General features: G+C 59.0%; 2 protein-coding genes across 4 annotated transcripts in view; one reads left to right on the forward strand and one right to left on the reverse strand.

The window, feature by feature from the left end:
* The window catches only part of RNF214 (ring finger protein 214), a 12,286-nt gene extending 4,404 nt beyond the window's left edge, over window positions 1–7,882 (forward strand). For all 3 annotated transcript variants that reach the window (XM_048513378.1, XM_048513379.1, XM_048513380.1), the window contains exons 5-16: window positions 724–864; window positions 2,575–2,714; window positions 3,086–3,154; window positions 3,479–3,575; window positions 3,689–3,777; window positions 4,749–4,839; window positions 4,928–5,026; window positions 5,206–5,573; window positions 6,000–6,147; window positions 6,558–6,665; window positions 6,765–6,860; window positions 7,637–7,882. In XM_048513378.1, coding sequence (XP_048369335.1) covers window positions 724–864; window positions 2,575–2,714; window positions 3,086–3,154; window positions 3,479–3,575; window positions 3,689–3,777; window positions 4,749–4,839; window positions 4,928–5,026; window positions 5,206–5,573; window positions 6,000–6,147; window positions 6,558–6,665; window positions 6,765–6,860; window positions 7,637–7,702 — 1,512 coding nt within the window. In that variant the 3' untranslated portion in view covers window positions 7,703–7,882. The remainder of the gene's footprint in view (window positions 1–723; window positions 865–2,574; window positions 2,715–3,085; window positions 3,155–3,478; window positions 3,576–3,688; window positions 3,778–4,748; window positions 4,840–4,927; window positions 5,027–5,205; window positions 5,574–5,999; window positions 6,148–6,557; window positions 6,666–6,764; window positions 6,861–7,636) is intronic.
* Window positions 7,789–14,181, reverse strand: part of BACE1 (beta-secretase 1) — a 21,781-nt gene continuing 15,388 nt past the window's right edge. Inside the window, exons 5-10 of the mRNA XM_048513383.1 lie at window positions 13,741–13,875; window positions 13,453–13,554; window positions 12,835–12,984; window positions 11,799–11,868; window positions 11,672–11,767; window positions 7,789–11,356 (exon numbers count right to left, since the gene is read on the reverse strand). Of these exons, the coding sequence (XP_048369340.1) occupies window positions 11,115–11,356; window positions 11,672–11,767; window positions 11,799–11,868; window positions 12,835–12,984; window positions 13,453–13,554; window positions 13,741–13,875 (795 nt within the window). The 3' untranslated portion in view covers window positions 7,789–11,114. The remainder of the gene's footprint in view (window positions 11,357–11,671; window positions 11,768–11,798; window positions 11,869–12,834; window positions 12,985–13,452; window positions 13,555–13,740; window positions 13,876–14,181) is intronic.

Below are 14,181 nucleotides of genomic sequence, written 5' to 3' on the forward strand. Positions count from 1 at the left end.
GGAGTGCCTGGGGTGGGGGTGGGTGGGGGGCTTGCTGGAGCTCTCGCGCCTGGAGGCCTGCTGGGGGTCCTGCTGAAGCCTGAGGGATGCTGGGCCTTTGTTGCCTGAAGCTGTGGATACCCACCCAGTCACCCTTTTCTCCAGAGTGATGCTAGGAAGCCCAAAGCACTGGGGAGGCAGAGGGCTGGAGGCACCTGTGCCCCCTGTTGTTTAACTTGCCCAGGCAGCAGCTCTTGCCCTGTAGTGGCCGTTGTGGTCTGTACAGAGAGGCCCCCAGGATGGGAGTGCCACACAGATGGGCTTCCAAAGTACGTCTGCACAGTGCCCAGCTGTGTCCCCCCCCCCCCCGGTGGTTTTGTGTCTGCACGTGGCCCACCTTGGGGCCATCCAGTGCTTGGCCTCTGCCCATCCCAGCAAGAACTCTTCTCCCCTGAGGAAGGGTGCGGTTCTGGAGGCCCGGAGGCCCCTGGCTGACTTGTTGCATGTGTGAGTTTGGGGCAGACGGGGTGGCTTGGGCCGCTTGCCCTGGCCACAACTGGAGAGGAGTCCTGTCAGCCGGCCCAAGCACCCCCTCTCCTTGGTTCTGTTCCAGCCCTCCCTCCCCCTGCCTTCCTGGCCTGACTCTTGTAGAGGGGGAGGAGCGGACCCCGCCTCGAGGTCCAGAGTAGTGATGTGGGCTCAGCGCTGGAAGCCTCCTCTCACTTTCTGTTGGGGGTCTGGCAGGATAAGATGATGTCTGAGAGGGCTTCGCTGAAGGAGCGCTATCAGGAAGTCCTGGACAGGCAAAGGCAGGTGGAGAACCAGCTCCAGGTGCAGCTGAAGCAGCTCCAGCAGCGACGGGAGGAAGAGATGAAGAATCATCAGGTATGGCAGAACTTCCTTCTGGGCAGATATTTGGGGGCAGGGGGAGGAACTGAAGATATTCAGTGAAGGACATGTTCCAACTCTGTGGGTTCCTGGAGGAACAGAAGGACAACCCTATGCTCCTTGGGTTAAGTTCTGGAACCTCCATTTTCATGTTCAAAGTTGGTTTTGAGGGGCACTTCAGAAAAGTCAGGCTGGTAAACCATTACAAAGCAACTCAACGTGGCTTCTTCACACGCTCCTTTTCTGAAGCCTTTAGCGTGTGGTGTTCCTGTCTATGGGGATGCTGTCAGATATGCAAGTTCACAAGTGTTCGGAGTTTCATCAGTCACATTTTATATAAGAAGATTTCTTGTAATGTGTTTCCTCCTGAGTTCTTTCAGTTTTCAATCCTTCTTGTCTGTGATGTGATTCTTAGTGGAAGAGGTGGATTCAAGTCCAGCTGCACCTTAAAGACAAGCCAGATTTCCAGGGCACCCTAAGTTTTCAAGTAGAGCCAGTCCAATGTAGTAGATAAAGTGTTGGACTAGGACAGTGGTGGTGAACCTTTGGCACTCCAGATGTTATGGACTACAATTTCCATCAGCCCCTGCCAGCACCGCCAATTGGCCATGCTGGCAGGGGCTGATGGGAATTGTAGTCCGTAACATCTGGAGTTTCAAAGGTTCACCACCACAGGACTAGGACCTTGGAAACCAAGCTTCATCTCCCATTCATGCTGCGGAGGCTTGCTGAGCAACCTTGGGCCAGTCACGCGCTCTCAGCCTTGACCCTGGCTAGTGTGATCACCTCCAAGTAATACCGGGGTCATGACGCCAGGCAGGTGATGGCAAACCACTTCTGAACCGCTCCTGCCTTGAAAACCGAGTGGGGTTGCCTGCCAGCTGTGACTTGATGGCAGAAAGATGCTTTTAGGAGCCAAAGCTCTTGTGGCTGGACGGTGTCCGACGGTGGGAGCAGCGGCTCTTGGGTGCTCCTTCCCTGAAAAGGTGGTTCGTCTTTAAGGCGATGATGGACTCACATCGTTGTTACACTGCAGACCAACACAACTGAAAATCACCCTGTGTGGGGAGATCAAATGAGGGAGGGTTCGCTCTCCTTTCCCCCAGGAGTCAGTCTCTGTTGTTGGATGCTGACTCTTGGGGGGCGGGGCGGGGAGGAAGTGCCGTCAACTTGCAGCTTACTGATGGGGACCCTTGGTTGTTTTTTCAAAGCAAGCAACATGCAGAGGTAGTTTGCCATCGCCTGCCTCTGCAGCAACCCCGGACTTCCTTGGTGGCCTCCCATCCAGGTGCCAGGCAGGGCCAATCCTCCTGAGCTGCCGAGGTCTGGCAAGATAGGGCCAGCCAGGTACTCCCAGGTGGGGGCTCTGCCGTGTGCTGGTTTTGGCCTGTTCTCAGCAAGAGATCTCCTGTTCTGGAGAAAGCAAAGAGTCACAGCTGAGGCCTCCTGGCTCTCATGGAAGAAGGGCCTGCCGTTGTTTTCTGTTTTTGAGGAGTGCAGCCTGTTGAAGGTCTTAAGAAGGGGGTTGTGCCCAAGGCTTTGTGATGCAGTGGCTAAGAGAACGGTCCCAGGTGTGTCACCAGTTCAGACGTCATCCACGCACCAAATGCGCGAGGCGTGCTTCAACAATCCAGTCTTTCCCTATTGGCCTACCTCGCAGGTCTTAAGTGCTTCATAAGTATTAAGCACATGTTGCTACTACTGTAGGAGATTCTGAAGGCCATTCAGGATGTGACTGTGAAACGGGAAGAGACCAAGAAGAAGATGGAGAAGGAGAAAAAGGAGTTCTTGCAAAAGGAGCAGGACCTGAAGGCCGAGATTGAGAAGCTCTGTGAGAAAGGCAGGAGGTATTTCTGAGGGCTGGAGGCAGGATTCCAGCCCCAGCCGTCCTTCCAGGGGGGTTGGCGTGAAGGCCAGGGTGGCAGAAGCTGGGGCTTGTGGCCGTTGGCTTGTGCTGAGAGGCCTCCTTGGTCGTCAGGTGCCCTTGAGACCTTCCGGTCCTCAGCAGTGGTGCCCAGGAAGTCCTGCTGGACCCGCTGTTTTTGACAGTGGCTAAGCCGCCACGTGCCACTTGTCCTGTCAGGTTCTGCTGGCCTGCATGGTTCCCAGCCTGCTGCCTGAGGGGCAGCCACGCGGGGTTCTGAGGGTAGGCGGGGCTGTAAAGGTGATGATTGAGAGGCATGAACTTGGCCTGTCCCCGCCCACTTCCTGTGTGCAGGTTGCTGAAAGAACAAGAGGAGAAGGAGAACAAGATCGTTTCCCTCATTGCTGAGCAGTCCGAGGAGAAGTACGGCTCTGCTGCTGGGGCTCCTGTGCTGTGGCCCACGTTTGGCTCCCCGTTCCCTCCATTACGGAGCGCTCCTCTGGCTGCATTAGTGGGGCTGGGACTGTAACGTCAGCTTCTGCAGCACCCCTCTGTCCTCCGCTCTGGTCTCTTCTGCTGGCAGAGGGTGTCTCAAGCGGGAGCTCCCCCCAGGTGTTCTGGTGGCTTGCAGATGTGGCAAATCTGTGCCTCACTCCCCCCCCTCGCCCCCCCTTCTCTGAATGGGGCAGATTATGTCCTGTCTCACCGTGGTGCCTCCTAAAGCAGAGCTGTGGGTGCTCTTTGCAGGGAGGTCTGGGAGACGGAGCTGGACAAGCTGAAGGACCAGCACCACGAAATCAGCCAGTCCATCCTGGAGGAGACAGAGCGGGCGTGGAAAGCAGAGGTAGGCCCGCCCCTTCCTGCTGCCCCAGGGGGCTGCGTGGCCAAGGAGGGCTGGGACCTGAGTGGTGGCCGGGGGCTTCTGTGTGCTGAGCAGCCGGGGTCTCTGCCCGCTAGATCTTGTCTCTGGAGAGCCGCAAGGAGCTGCTGGTCCTGAAGCTGGAGGAGGCTGAGAAGGAAGCGGAGCTGCACCTCACCTACCTCAAGTGAGAGCGGGGCTGGGGGCTTGTTGCCAGGAGGGGGGAGGCGGGCCCTGGTCGCGCTCCTCTTTTCGCCAGCCAGCCAGCCTCTCCTCAGCTCATCCTATGCGTAGAATCCCCAGGTCACCCGATGGGCTCCCTTGGCTTTAGGAGGGCCTCCTGCCATGGCTGGCCTCTCCCTGCTCAACCAGGGGCATCCACGGTTCCACCCCTGGAATGGTCTGTACTCTTTTCCACTGAAAGATTAAGGCACGGTTCTGCCATTCATCTGCCACATGCTGGACCTTCTTTGCTGTAGAATGCATCGCTTGGGTCCTAGTGCCAACCTAGTGTCATCCCTCCATGCCCCCTCCCCCCCGCCGGTCCCTCCTGTTTGCCTTTTGCCATTCCTCCTTCCCGTTAAGAGGCTGGGCATGAGACTGTGCTTGGCTCTGCCGCTGCGTGAGGCTGTCCGTGGGCAAATTCGGCCACCTGCAACCACCTGTGTGCTCCCTGCTCCCCCTGCCAGCCAAACCTCACTGCTGCTGCCACCTTCTGCTTAGTCAGTCGGCCAGGCAGCCCGAAGGTCCTGCTCCCCCCGCCCACTGAGCCATGTTTAAATATGCACAGGATAATGATTTTGGCAAAGGCATCGCTTAGAAATGAACGATAATTCTCATATTAATTCAGGACTGTTTTCTAATGCGGAAGCACACTATTTCAACTGACCACACTTTAATCTTTCAGTGGGAAAGACAATCGCTCCTTTTCTGGGCTTCTGACTCTGGCTGTGGGGCTGGCCCAACAGGGAGAGTTTTCCTTTGTGAGTTGCTTCCTCTGAGCAGGAGCCCCTGGCCTGCCTTGCCTGCCCTCCTGGCACCACCCTGCTGGGTTCCCACCTTTGTCCCGGGCTGAACCCCCTCCTCACACAGCTCGGGGAGGGTCTCGCTGCCTTCCTGGGCTCAGCAGCTCACTGAAGGGAGTATTTGCCTGAGCAGATCAGCCCCGGCCACACGGGAGACCCTCCAGGCACGGCAGGAGTGGGGGAAGCGGCTGAAGAAGACCCGGATGACCAAGGAGAGTGTGCGGGTGAGTGGCCCCCTGACGCGCCCCCCCCCCCGGGCCCCCTCCCCTCCTTTTATTATTTATTTCATTTATGTTTGTATCTTTGTCTCAGGACCAGTTCAATGACCACATCCAGCTCGTGCGGAGCGGGGCCAAGCTGAGCAGCCTTCCCCAGATCCCCACCCCGCCCCTGCCACCCCCCCCACTGGAGGTGAGTCTCCGCCCACCCTCCATTCCAGAGGGGAGGGATGAGCTCCTACTTCCCCAGCCAGGGAGGAATTCCTGGAGCTGTTCTGCTGTTCCTGGGGGGCCCTGTTTGAGAGGGGCATGGGGGGGGGGTGAGTGTGTAGCCAATCAGCTGACCAGCTTCTTCTGTTCCTTCTCCCCCAGACAGACTTCCTGCTGCCCACCTTCCCGCCCAATCCCTCGCTGGCCCCTCGGCTGCCCTTCCCCATGGGCCCCGTGCCCCTGCCCCTGGTCATGCCCAGTGCAGACCCCCCCGTGCTTTCCTTCCCCCTCCTGACCCCCTCCATCTCCAGGCCCAGCCAGCCGTCTCCCCCCCTGCCTGCCTCTCAGGGCCGGAACAGCCCCGGCCTCTCCTCTCTGGGCGGCCCCCGCGCAACACTCACAGCCTCGCTCCCTCCGCCACCGGGCCTGGGTGGGGCCAAAGCTGCTGCAGAGTTCCACAGACCCCCACCCGTGGACAAGCTGGACAAGATCCTGGAGAAACTGTTGACCCGGTTTCCTCAGTGTAATAAGTGAGTGGTCCCTTGGCTGGGCTGGGGATGGGGGGCCCGGTGCTTCTTCTCTGCCTCGGGGAGGACAGCGCAGCTGGCCCTCTGCCTCGTGTGCTGAGGTGGTTTTTTGGGTGGGGTGGGGGCGTGCGGAGTCTGCCCTGGAACGCCAGCTGCCTCTCCTTGCGGGAAGACCCCCTGCCCCCGCTTGCTGGAAGGGCTGTGGTAGCAACTGCATCTTGCCCTGAATGCCCAAGGAAGCCATTCTGGCCTGGGTTGGGGCTCTGGGCCCAGCAGCTGAAGAGGGGAGGGGGCAGAAGCCGCTCTCCCGCACAGACTCCTGCAGGCCCCTGGGGAAGGGGGCTGGCCGGCCGGCCTCTTTGGGAGGAGGGGTGAGCCTCGCTGCCAGCCCTGCTGACCGGCCTCCTGCCGGGCTGGTTCTGTCTGCAGGGCCCAGCTGACTGCCATCTTGCAGCAGATCAAGGCAGCTCGTCGCACCCTGGCAGGGCTCACCATGGAAGAGCTGAGCCAGCTGGTGGCAGCCAAGCTGGCTGAGCAGCAAGAAAGGGGGCCCGTTGGGACAGCCGTCGGTGCCCAGGTAAGGATGGGGGTGCCTAGCTGTTGGTGCCCAAGGGTGGGGGTGGGATCTTGTGGAGCTTTGAGAAGGTTGAAATGCCTGGGGTGGGGGGGTCTAACCCCCACCCCACCCCCTTGTCAGCATTGTATAGTAGTTAAGAGCAGGTGCCCTCTAATCTGGAAAACCGGGTTTGATTCCCCACTGCCACTTGATCTGTGGAAGCTTATTTGGTGAAGTAGATTAGCCTGTGCACTCCAACACACGCCAGCTGGGTGACCTTGGGCTAGTCACAGTTCTTCAGAGATCTCTCAGCCCCACCCACCTCCCAGGGTATTTGTGGGGGGAAGGAGGTTGTCAGCCCTTTTGAGTCTTCTTATAAGAAAGAAAGAGGGGATATAAATCCAAACTCTTCTTCTTCTTCTCTGCCGCAGCCACTTGGTCGAATCCGCTCCTCCATGTTCCCTGCTCCTCTGCCTCAGATAAGTGGCCCTGTGTTTCTGCCGCCTGCACAGGTGTCCTATGCTGGGACGCCCCCACAGGTGAGTGGAACTCTCAGAGGATTCTGGGCACAAGCGTCTCCGGTGAGTGGGTGGTGGCTTCCTCACTGCCGCTCTCACAATCCTCTTCCTGCTGCCCAGGCTCCCATGGCCTGCAAACTGTGTCTGATGTGCCAGAAGCTGGTTCAGCCCAGTGACCTCCACCCCATGGCCTGTGCCCACGTGCTGCATAAGGAGGTGAGTACCCTCAGGGAGAGTAGGTCCCTTGGCTCGTGCTCAAGCCCTGTCTGCATGTCCAGCTGCTGGAGGGCTCTCGGGCACTGGCAGGGACAGGGACAGGAAAACCCAGGAAGCCCTGCTGGGCAGGGAAGAGAGCTGCACGCGGGTCCTTCGTGGCCAGGCTTGGGTGGAGGCAGCTGGGATTGAAGGAAATGGAGCGGCTGGCTCTTCCCTTATGCCCCAAACCAGAGATGAGGTGAGGGGGCCGGGCACCATTGTCTGTTGTGGAATGCCTGCCTGGCACCAGCCAAAATGCCTGCTGTTCATCTAGGCTTTTTTAATGGTCTGCTCTCTCTCTTGGATATTTTATGTTGCTGGCCTATTTTGTTTGCATAGCGGTGAGTTCTGGTGCTTTTATGGTGGTGTTTTTCTTGGAAGCCACCTCCACTGGCAACAAGGGGCCGAAGCAAGAGGGAGACACACCGCGCCCCCCCCCCCTTTCGAGTGTCCGTGTCTCTTTTCTAGGGGCAGTGAAAATGATTTGGCCTTTCTTGGCATCTACTCCTGTTCATGAAACTGTCTCCCCAAAGACAGAAGCCCTGACCTTGCAAAATGTCTGGGGAGCAGGGACCCCCCCCCCTCTTTGTTGATTCTTCAGCACAAGTCAGCGTGCTGGATTGCACTTCTCTGGATTTCCCTGAAGCCACTGTTATGACTACACAAGTTGCTGTGAGCCCCACTGGAGAGGGGGAACGTGGGAGTTTTATTTTAAAGGAATACTTTTCTTCTTTCAGTGCATTAAATTCTGGGCCCAGACAAATGCAAACGACGCCTGTCCCTTCTGCCCGACCATGAAATGACCACTAGTGGACACAGGACGGTGGTGGTGCTCTGTGCCCAGGAGGGGCTGCGAGGATTTGTACAACTCTATATTTATACAGCCATGTATACACATGTACATTTTTATTCTATAGGGAATGTGTGTATAGAAAGTCTGTATACATACTAGTTCATAATTAAAGTGTGTATATTATGCAGAAGTGCCGTTCTGTGCCTCGTCTCACTGGCTCTAGTTTCCTCGGGCCGTCAGAGCTGCTCTCGCTTGCCCTTCCCCACACGCACCCCGATGAGCACTGGTGTCCCTGCCCTACCAGAAATGAGGTAGCCAAGAAGCTCCTCTCTCTCCCTCCAGGCAACACATTTTTACTGGGCTAAACTTCCATGACTCGCACAGACATGCACGGGGAAGGAGGCCAGTCACAGAGCACTGGCTTGGGTGGCTCCACTGGTCCCTGCCGGGTCACTCTTTCATCTCCAAGCCAGACCAGCCTATTGGGAGAAAAGCTGCGTCCCCCTCCCCCCTTAAGACCACCTTGGCAAGTAGTCCTTCACAAGCTGCAGCTGGTGAGTGAGCTGATGTCCCCACCCCCTCTGTGGGAGCCCCGGAAGCAGCGGACCCAGGCACGGGAGGCTCTGGCTGGGGCATCTTTCACCAGCTGCAGGGGCAGAGTCTGGGGTTTGGTCTCCTCCTTGCGTGACCCTTCAAAGTCCCATTTTTCCAACTTTCCAATCAGGGCCTCCACTCTAGATTTTTTGAAAATATCTTGTAGGCTTGTCAAGCCGTTGCCTCTCTCAGTTGTGCACAGAATTGTGGCCTGCTGCTTTTGTACACAAAAATCTGCAGCTCAGAGCTGCTCCTCATGCTGTCCAGCTCTCAGCCTTCTTTGGCCAAAGTACCTCTGTGAGTGTGTTAAGTGCTGTCAAGTTGAATGAATGATTTCCAAAATGTCCTATCATGAACAGCTTTGCTCAAGTCCTGCAATCTGCAAACGTTTCTCCTAAAAATACAGGCAGGGAGGACCCCCAGCGTCCCCTTTGCAACGACATGAACTGCTTCAGAAGGCCAAACAGCCCAGCTTCTGTTGGTTCATCTTTCGTTGCCAGAGTTGCCCGGCAGCCTGGGATGCTGGACCTGGGTCAGGGTGGCAGAAGGCCCCGGCTGGAGGGCCACCGCCCTGCCATGACAGTCGTGATTTTCAGTCAAGGGCTGCTGCCGCCTCTTCAAAGCCTGAGAGGCAACGCCTGAAGTGCAGGTCCTACTGAAGGAGTAACCAGATTGAGAAAATCAAGACAGACTGCTGGAGTCGGGCGAAAGAAGGGCGGGCCCTAACTGTAAACACACGTTACGTTCTGAAAGGGCTGAGGTGTGCTAAAGGCAGCAGCAGCCGCAGCAGCTTTTCTCCTGAGGAGCAACCCATCCAGGTCACCAGGGACAGGATGGGAGAGAACCTCATCCAGCACCCAACCCGTAAAGTGCATCCCGGGCTCCTATCCCATCCCCTGCCCCCGCCCACATCCGCTTGGCGGCCATTCCAGGCTGAAGAACATAATATTGAAAACCAGGCAGTTATTTTTTAAAAAATCCTAAAAAGATTGTCTGGCTCCTCATCCCTCGCTTAAGATGGAAACCACCCGGGCAGCGAAAGGCTAATGTTGCAAATATTTACAGCATCTTGTACAGGGAACACGGCAAGAGAGCAGCTCAGGGGAAATGGCCCAAGGACCACAGCCTCTGAGCAAGGGTGGGGGCACTTGGGGGCCGGGCTATGCTTGCCAAAATCCAGCTTGTGCATTCTGTTTAGGCAGACCCTCCCTCCACTACCTGGGGAGGGGGGAGGAGGTATGTGGGACAGTGTGACTAAGCAGCCTCCCTGCCGCCTTGGGTGCTTTGGTTGACTTCTACGTGGTCACCGGTGCTGTTGTGGCTGGCTGGCTGGCTGCAAAAGAACTGGCCCCGAGCGCTCATCCCCAGACAGAGGCAGGAGCACCTGGCCCCCGACTCCTCAAAGAGCTTTGCTAGGTTCCATTAGCCCTGCAGACACCCTTCCATTCTTTGATGTGCTGTGGCCAGCCCCTGCCACCAGAGAGATGGCACACTACGCTCAACAGCAGCCTGGACCATGCTAGCTGTTGCCAGCCGGCTTGAGCAGCTGGGCCTGTTCCTTGTGGGGTGGGTGGGTGTAGGGAGGGAGGGAACAGCCTGAGCCAGCAGCCTTTCCACTGAGGCCAAAGGGCTCCCTGGAGGTGCTAGGGGCAGTCCTGGCCTTCGCCTGAGGCAGCTGGCAGCCTCTAAAGACTGGGAGAGGCAGTGTGTGTGTGGGGGGGGGGGGGCGGGGCGGGGGGGGGTCCATCCACTCATCTGCAGGCTGAGAACCGATTACAGTTTCCCTCCAGCCATAAGCTGCACAGAGATGGCACCAGCAAAGCTCCTCTGGGCCAGAAAAATTGGAAAGTGGAGGCTAAGCCCAGTGGAGCCCCTGAAGTGCAAAGCCCGAAGCCCAGGGCAGAGTGGGGCTAGCTGCCCTCTTCCTTTCACAGCAGAGCTGGCCAGGAGGCTAGAACCGGCTCTAATGGTCTGCCAGATGAAGAGCTCCATGCAGACACCCACAGAATGACCGGAAGCAGCGGCTCCTGCAAGCACCGGCAGCCCCAAGCAGCCTGGAAGGGAGCGTCCCCACGGGCTGACCTACCTGCCTGTAAAAGCTGTGATCAAGATGGTCCTCAAGCCCCCCACACACACCCCTCCGCGAGACTCACAGGCCTTCCTGCCTTGGCCAGCTCACCACCAGTGAGAGGGGTGGGGGAAGGTGGGCGCTGCCTTAGCCCCACAAAGCAAACTCCAGGACCTTGAGCTCTGCCTTCCTTGGAGAGAAGTGGCTCCTCCCCTCCCCGGGCATGCCAGCAGTGCCCAGCCCAGCCCAGCCCAGCCCAGCCCAGCCCAGCCCCCAAAGTGGGGAATGGCCTCTACGCTTGCCCTTTTATAAATACACACGCACACAAAACCCACAGCGACCCCTGCGGGGCCCACAGAAGCAACACAGCTCTTTGCAGAAAGCCCTTTGTGGCACGAGCCCACGTGAAGCCAGAGCAGCACCCACCGGGGGAGGAGGATAAAGCAAGCAGACAAGACGCCCCCCGCACACACTCCCCGGGCCAGCGAAGCCAGCCTCTGGCCCACTATGGCGCTTTTTTCCAGCAGGGCAGGAGAACAGTGTCTTTGTCTGTGGCCGCTCCCTCCCTGGTGGGGGGGAAGGACGCCTTTCTTGTGGAACTGGGGGGCCTGGTCGGCTAGCTGTGTGCCAGGCCCTGCTTTGGCTGGGCGTTGCACCGTCCCCCTTCCACAGAGACCAAGGCCCCTCCAGCTGAGGGGGGGAGTCTCTTGCTCTCCACGCAGCCCACCTCTCTGCCTCCACAGGCTGGCGTGGGCACCGCTCACTTGAGCAAGGAGATGTCGTCCGCAAAGTCGTCGTGGCTGCGGCGCAAGCAGCGCAGGCAGCGCCACTGTGAGACCATGAGGCAGAGCGGCAGCATGAAGAGGGCGCAGATCGCGGCCATGACGTAGGCGATGGTCATCAGCGTGGACTCGTCCGTCTGGGGAATGTTGTAGCCGCAGTCCTCGATGTTGGGGTGCAGGAAGGGCCCATCCACGGTGGCTGTCCGGAACTCATCATGAACTGAGGCCAGAGATAGAGAGGCGAGTCAGGGCAGAGGCCTAGAAGGCTGCAGCCCCCCTCCCCCGACACAGGAGCCAGGGCCCCGGCCAGCCCCACAGGCCTCCCCCGCTGCCGACTGCTGAGGGGTTGGTAAGCCAAGAAGGAAAAGGGACTCCTGACCCGCTGGCATGCCCTCGCCCGCCAGTACTGCAGCCCCGCCCTGGCAGAGGGGGAGTGATCCAGGGGCCCCCTCTGAGAGTCCCTGGCTGATCCAGGGGAGGCCACGGACCCCTCTCTTCATCAGGGCAACAGCTGCCGCTCGAGCAACTGACTCACCATGGCAGGAGCTGACGGCAAAGCCGACATTTCGCCTCGCCCGAGAGGCACGCGATCCAAGATGGCAGTAGAAGCCCTCCATGAGCCAACTTCGCACTCCATGGAAGCGGTGCCCGTGGGAAGGAACTTCTTGAGATGGCAAACTTGTAGCATTCGTCCTGAGAGGTGGCCACGTCCTCCACCGGCCGCAGGTATTGCTGGGGGGCACAGAGGGAAGAGGGAGAGCGGCTGGGTCAGGCACTCTGGAAGGAAGAGGCTCTCTGCCCGCAGGCCTGGAGAGTGACGCAGCGCAGCAGGGGCCCAGAGCCACCTTTGCTTCTCCCCTGGGACCTGGGCACAGGAGGCCCATCTGCACATCAGCCTCCCTGATCTAAATTGGTCTGCCACATCTTTTTCTCCCCCCCCCCCCCCCGCCGCCACAGCTCTGGGGGGCCTGCTCAGTTCAGAACCATCCAGCAGGGCAGATCTGGCTGAGGGCAGGGTGAGTGGTCTGGGGTCCCCTGCAGAGTCCCAGCACAGAGCACAGAGAGGCAGGCCGGGCTCTGCTGCACCCCACAGATTCTTGCTCTCCTGGGCCATTCTGCGTGCAGGCAGGGCTGTGCCGAGAAGGGGCGGAGCAGCCACAAAGGGGGGGGGGGGCGGGGAAGAAAGCTTTAATGAGAAGCAGCCCGCGAACCAGAGGAGCCCTCGGCTCAGCCGGCCGTTTGCGTCCCCATCTGGGTCTGTGTGCCTGGGAGTCCAGTGCCGTCAAGTAGCAAAACATGCTCATGGCGGCCCCTGGGCAAAAGGGATGGATCGGTTGCCTGCCTCTGCATGGCGCCCTGGAGGTCCTTGGCGGTCTCTCGTCCAGGTGCTCACTGGGGCCACCCTGCCCCTGAGATCGCAGGAGGTGGGGGCCATCTCAGCCAGGGCAATTTCACTGGCTGCTTTTTAAAACCGCTGAGAATGCTGCCTTTGCCTGGAGCAAAGAGGCAGCTGGGTCTCTGGGCTCACTCGAGCAGATGCCTCTCCCTGCTCAACTGCAGACATGCCAGACTCCAGAGCCAGCACCCGACAAGGGAGCCTCTTTGCAGTGGCCGCCTGACAGGGGGCCCCTGCTACCAGCTCCCCTGCCCCCCCCGCCCGCCCTCCCCCCCCCGCCCGATGGACCCCCAGGCACCCACCTGGGGCAGAATGCTGATCCGGAAGGACTGGTTGGTGGTCTCGCCCTTCAGGTACAGGGAGATAACTGGGAAGATATGCCACGGGGTAGTGCCCATTTGCCAGCAGACCAGCTGCTCCCCCAGCCAGAAGCCGTCAGGAAACTTCTCTGTCTGAGGAGGAGGAGGAGGAGGGAGGGCAGGAGATGGGCATCAGTGCCAGAGCCAGGGGGGCAGCTCGGCTTCAAGGGGCACAAGGGCTTGGGGCCCCCGCTTCAGCCTCCGGCACAGACAGAGGAGCTGGGGTGAGGAGCTCAGCTTTGCTAGGGAGGGGGGCTGCTTCTCTTGTCCCCACCCAAGTCAACACTGATGAAGTAGGTCTCAGATGACTCTTCAAGGCAGGACTTCAAGCCATGACATCAGCAGGTGGGATTGCTTACCATGCCCACCCTCCCCCCTCCTGCCATGTTTGGCCAAACCTCAGAGGTGCCAGAGAGACTCAATGCCACTGACTCCAGAGTCGGGGGGAGGAAGGGGCAGAATTCCAGCCTTGCCTGGCTCCTTCCCAGAGGGGGGCTGCCAGAGGGGAGAGTCCAATGAAGGCAGGGAAGCCCCCCCCCCGCCCCCTCGCATCTCTCTCACCGCAGAGGCAGTCTTGATGGATTTCACGGCTGCCTCAAAGACCTTCTTGGGCAGCCGAAGGTTGGTGGTTCCGCTGTCCACGATGCTCTTGTCGTAGTTATACTGTGAGAAAAAGGCACAGTGGTCAGCCTCAGGCTCCGGCCCAGCTGCTTGGGGTGTGTGCAAACACACAACATACACGCACACCCTGCTCTCTAAGCCAGCACTGCGCCAGACAGGCACACTGGAAGGCTGAATTCAACCCACTGTCCAGATGGGGCTTCCTTTGGCCTCCAGCCCTCTCCTCACCTCCTTGCAGTCCAGGCGGAGGTCCTGCCCATTGATCTCCATCTTCACGATGACCACTTCATAGTACCATTCCTTCCGCACCGGTGTGTACCAGAGGCTGCCCGTATAGAGAGAGGTATCGATCCCCCCAATGATCTGCAGGAAAGGGGAGAGAGGGCAGCTGATAGCCAAGATCCAGAGGGAAGCACAGGTTACCCACCCCCCCTGGATCCCCAGACTGACAAGCCCAACTTTCCCCAGGTGGCCTCTGTGTGGATCAAAAGCTCCTCATGCTCCAGATACACCTTCCTCCTCCTCCTCCTCCTCCTCCTCCTCCTCTGCCAAAATAAGAACATAAGAACAAGCCAGCTGGATCAGACCAGAGTCCATCTAGTCCAGCTCTCTGCTACTCGCAGTGGCCCACCAGGTGCCTTTGGGAGTTCACATGTAGGATGTGAAAGC

Source organism: Sphaerodactylus townsendi, linkage group LG12 (assembly GCF_021028975.2).
Source record: "Sphaerodactylus townsendi isolate TG3544 linkage group LG12, MPM_Stown_v2.3, whole genome shotgun sequence".
NCBI classification, from domain to species: Eukaryota; Metazoa; Chordata; class Lepidosauria; order Squamata; family Sphaerodactylidae; genus Sphaerodactylus; species Sphaerodactylus townsendi.